The sequence below is a fragment of the Chiloscyllium plagiosum genome, chromosome 40 (assembly GCF_004010195.1).
Source record: "Chiloscyllium plagiosum isolate BGI_BamShark_2017 chromosome 40, ASM401019v2, whole genome shotgun sequence".
In the NCBI taxonomy this organism is placed as follows: domain Eukaryota; kingdom Metazoa; phylum Chordata; class Chondrichthyes; order Orectolobiformes; family Hemiscylliidae; genus Chiloscyllium; species Chiloscyllium plagiosum.
In genome coordinates this window covers 21,282,199-21,285,144 of record NC_057749.1, presented here as the reverse complement: position 1 = coordinate 21,285,144, position 2,946 = coordinate 21,282,199, and the positions used below count along the sequence as shown (strand labels likewise).

General features: G+C 51.0%; 1 protein-coding gene across 1 annotated transcript in view; it reads left to right on the top strand.

The window, feature by feature from the left end:
* Nucleotides 1-2,946, top strand: part of slc28a1 (solute carrier family 28 member 1) — a 100,319-nt gene that overhangs the window by 95,341 nt on the left and 2,032 nt on the right. The window contains exon 17 of the mRNA XM_043680125.1: nt 1,444-1,570. Coding sequence (XP_043536060.1) covers nt 1,444-1,570 — 127 coding nt within the window. The remainder of the gene's footprint in view (nt 1-1,443; nt 1,571-2,946) is intronic.

Here is a 2,946-nt window from a genome sequence, read left to right as displayed (position 1 = left end):
TGTGTGAGTGGTCTTATCAATCAAGGACTTGTTCTTCTACTCTGTCAATGTGAGTGGTCTTATCAACCCGTAGCAGCAGATGTCTCGTCTTTTATTACAGAGAAGCATGTTTTACCCTACCCCTATGGCTCTATTCCCCTTAGACTCTGGGGTCATGCACATCTCAGTTCTTTGTACCGAAATCGTCTCTCACACATACCGTTGGGATTTTATGACTTAAAAACAAGGACATACAGATCATAGATTACTTAGACAGAGAGAGGAATATAAGGTTACAACTGCAAAGGAGACACACAAAGCAAGATCAAAATTATTCGGAATTAGAGAGAATTCAGCAATCTGATAACAGCAGGGAAGGAGCTGTTCTGGAAACCTTCTGCCTTACAGAAGAGGTTGTAGGAGAGCATTACCGGGCTGGGAGGGGTCTTTGATGATGTTGGCAGCTTTTTCCCGGCGATGAGAGGTGTAAATGGAGTCTGTGGATGGGAGGTCATGTCTTATGCCCACAGTTAAAAAAGAGCTATTGATGCCTGAAGGTCCCTTTCCTCCTGCTGGGCCTCTCCCAGCGATTGGATGGGTACCTTGGAGGGAGAGCACAGATGTATTTACAAGAATGAGGAACCTCAGCGATGAGGATGAGGGTAGATTGAAGAAGTTGGCAACAGAAACAAAATCAGAAATCGCTGGAGAAACTCAGCAGATCCGGCAGCACCTGTGGAGAGAAAATCAGAGCTAACATTTCGGGTCCAGTGACCCTTCTTCAGAACTTGAGAAAGTTTGGACTGTTCTTCCTAGAGAAAGGGGGATGTGTTCAAAATCATGAGAGGGCTGGATACTCTAGACGGGGAGAAGTTGTTCCCGCTCATAAAAGAGAAAAGGAGGAGAGGAGAGTAGATTTAAAGTGATTTGCAAAACAAAGCAAGAAAACTTGAGAAAACACAGTGACACGGTGGCTCAGTGGTTAGCACTGCTGCCTCACAGCGCCAGGAACCCGGGTTCAATTCCTGCCTCGGGCGACCGTCTGTGTGGAGTTTGCACATTCTCCCCGTGTCTGCGTGGGTTTCCTCCAGGTGCTCCATTTTCCTCCCATATGCCAATGATGTGCAGGTCAGGTGCATTAGCCATACCAAATGCATGGTTACAGCAGTGGTTTGGGTCTGGGTGGGATGCCCTTCGGAGGGTCGGTGTGCACTCAATGGGCCGAATGGCCTGCTTCCACACCATTGGGAGTTTATGATGCACACACAGTGAATAGTTAGGGTGCAGAATGCTCTGCCCGGAGACCTGGCGGAGACAGGTTGAACTGAAGCATTCAAGAGGGGCACTGGATGGTTACCTGGATAAAAATGGAATATGGGGGGGGGGGGGGGGGGAGGCAGGAGGGGATAGAACCAAAGTATGTTTTGTGGACTGAATCGCCTCCTTATGTGATTGTGTGAATTACTTTCTGTGCATTAGGAATCCTGATTGTGCCCATGGAATCCATACACTGTGTGAGCTACCTCAACACCAGCACTTTCAATGTCAGCAGTCAGAATCTATTAAACTGTTGCGGAGACCTCTCCAGCAGGTGAGTTCATCCTGAGGTCAGCACCCGACCTGGAGCCTGTGCTGCCCGTTACTGACACACACGCGTTCCACTGTCCAGTCCACCCAGCTTTCTCACACCAGGGGTAGAATCCAAGCTCACCCCCTTGCTGGCCCACCTGCCTCCACCTTGCAGGTTGCAAGTTGACTTTTTGCCACCTGAATAACCCTCGAGACTGATTGCTTTGTCAGCGCAATTATGGTTTTTTAGTTATCCCTGGGGTGGGGGGCATCACCAGCATTTCTCGCCCATCCCTAGAGAAGGTGGGGGTGAGCAGCCTCCTTGAACCACTGCGGGCCATCTGCTGTGGGTTGACCCACAATGCCGTTAGTGAGGGCTTTGACCCGGCAACAGTGAAGGTATAGCGATATATTTCCAAGTCAGGGTGGTGAGTGGGCTCAGAGGGGAACTTGCAGGGGAAGTGACCCAGCGACGGTGAAGGTATAGCGATATATTTCCAAGTCAGGGTGGTGAGTGGCTTGGAGGGGAACTTGCAGGGGGGTGATGTTCCCGTGTATCTGCTGCCCCTTGTCCTTCAAGATGGGTCACAAATTTGGAAGGTGTTGGTGAGTCAGTGCTTGTAGATGGGAACACACCGCTGTGACTGAGCGTCGATGGTGGAGGGAGTGGATGTTAATGATGGTGGGTGGGAGGCTGGCTAATGTTGGGCTTCTTGTTGGATCCGCATTCATCCAGACAACTGGGGAGCATCTATCTCTCCACCCCCGAGGCTCCCAACCTTCTTCCTGATGAAGGGCTTTTGCCCGAAATGTCAATTTTCCTGCTCCTCGGATGCTGCCTGACCTGCTGTGCTTTTCCAGCACCACACTCTCGACTCTGATCTCCAGCATCTGCAGCACTCACTTTCACCTGGCATCATGACACAACGACAGCCTCAATTGGGGAGTGACTGCCCAACCCCACTAGGTGATTTGCAGTGTGGGCCCTGTCTGTGTGGGGTCTAGATTAGAGTGATGCTGAAAAAGCACAGCAGGTCAGGCAGCATCCAAGGAGCAGGAAAATCGACGTTGCGGGCAAAAGCCCTTCATCATGAATGGAGGCAGGGAGCCTCCAGGGTGGAGAGATAAATGGGAGGGGGGGCGAGGCTGGGGAGAAGGTAGCAAAGAGTACAATTGGTGAATGGGGGTGGGGATGAAGATGGTAGGCCAGAGAGGATGGTGGAGTGGATAGGTGGGAAGGAAGATTGGCAGGTAGGACAAGTCATGGGGACAGTGCTCAGCTGCAAGTTTGAAACTAGGGTGAGGTGGGGAAAGGGGAAATGAGGAAACTGTTGAAGTCCACATTGATGCCCTGGGGTTGAAGTGTTCCGAGGCGGAAGATGAGGCGTTCTTCCTCCA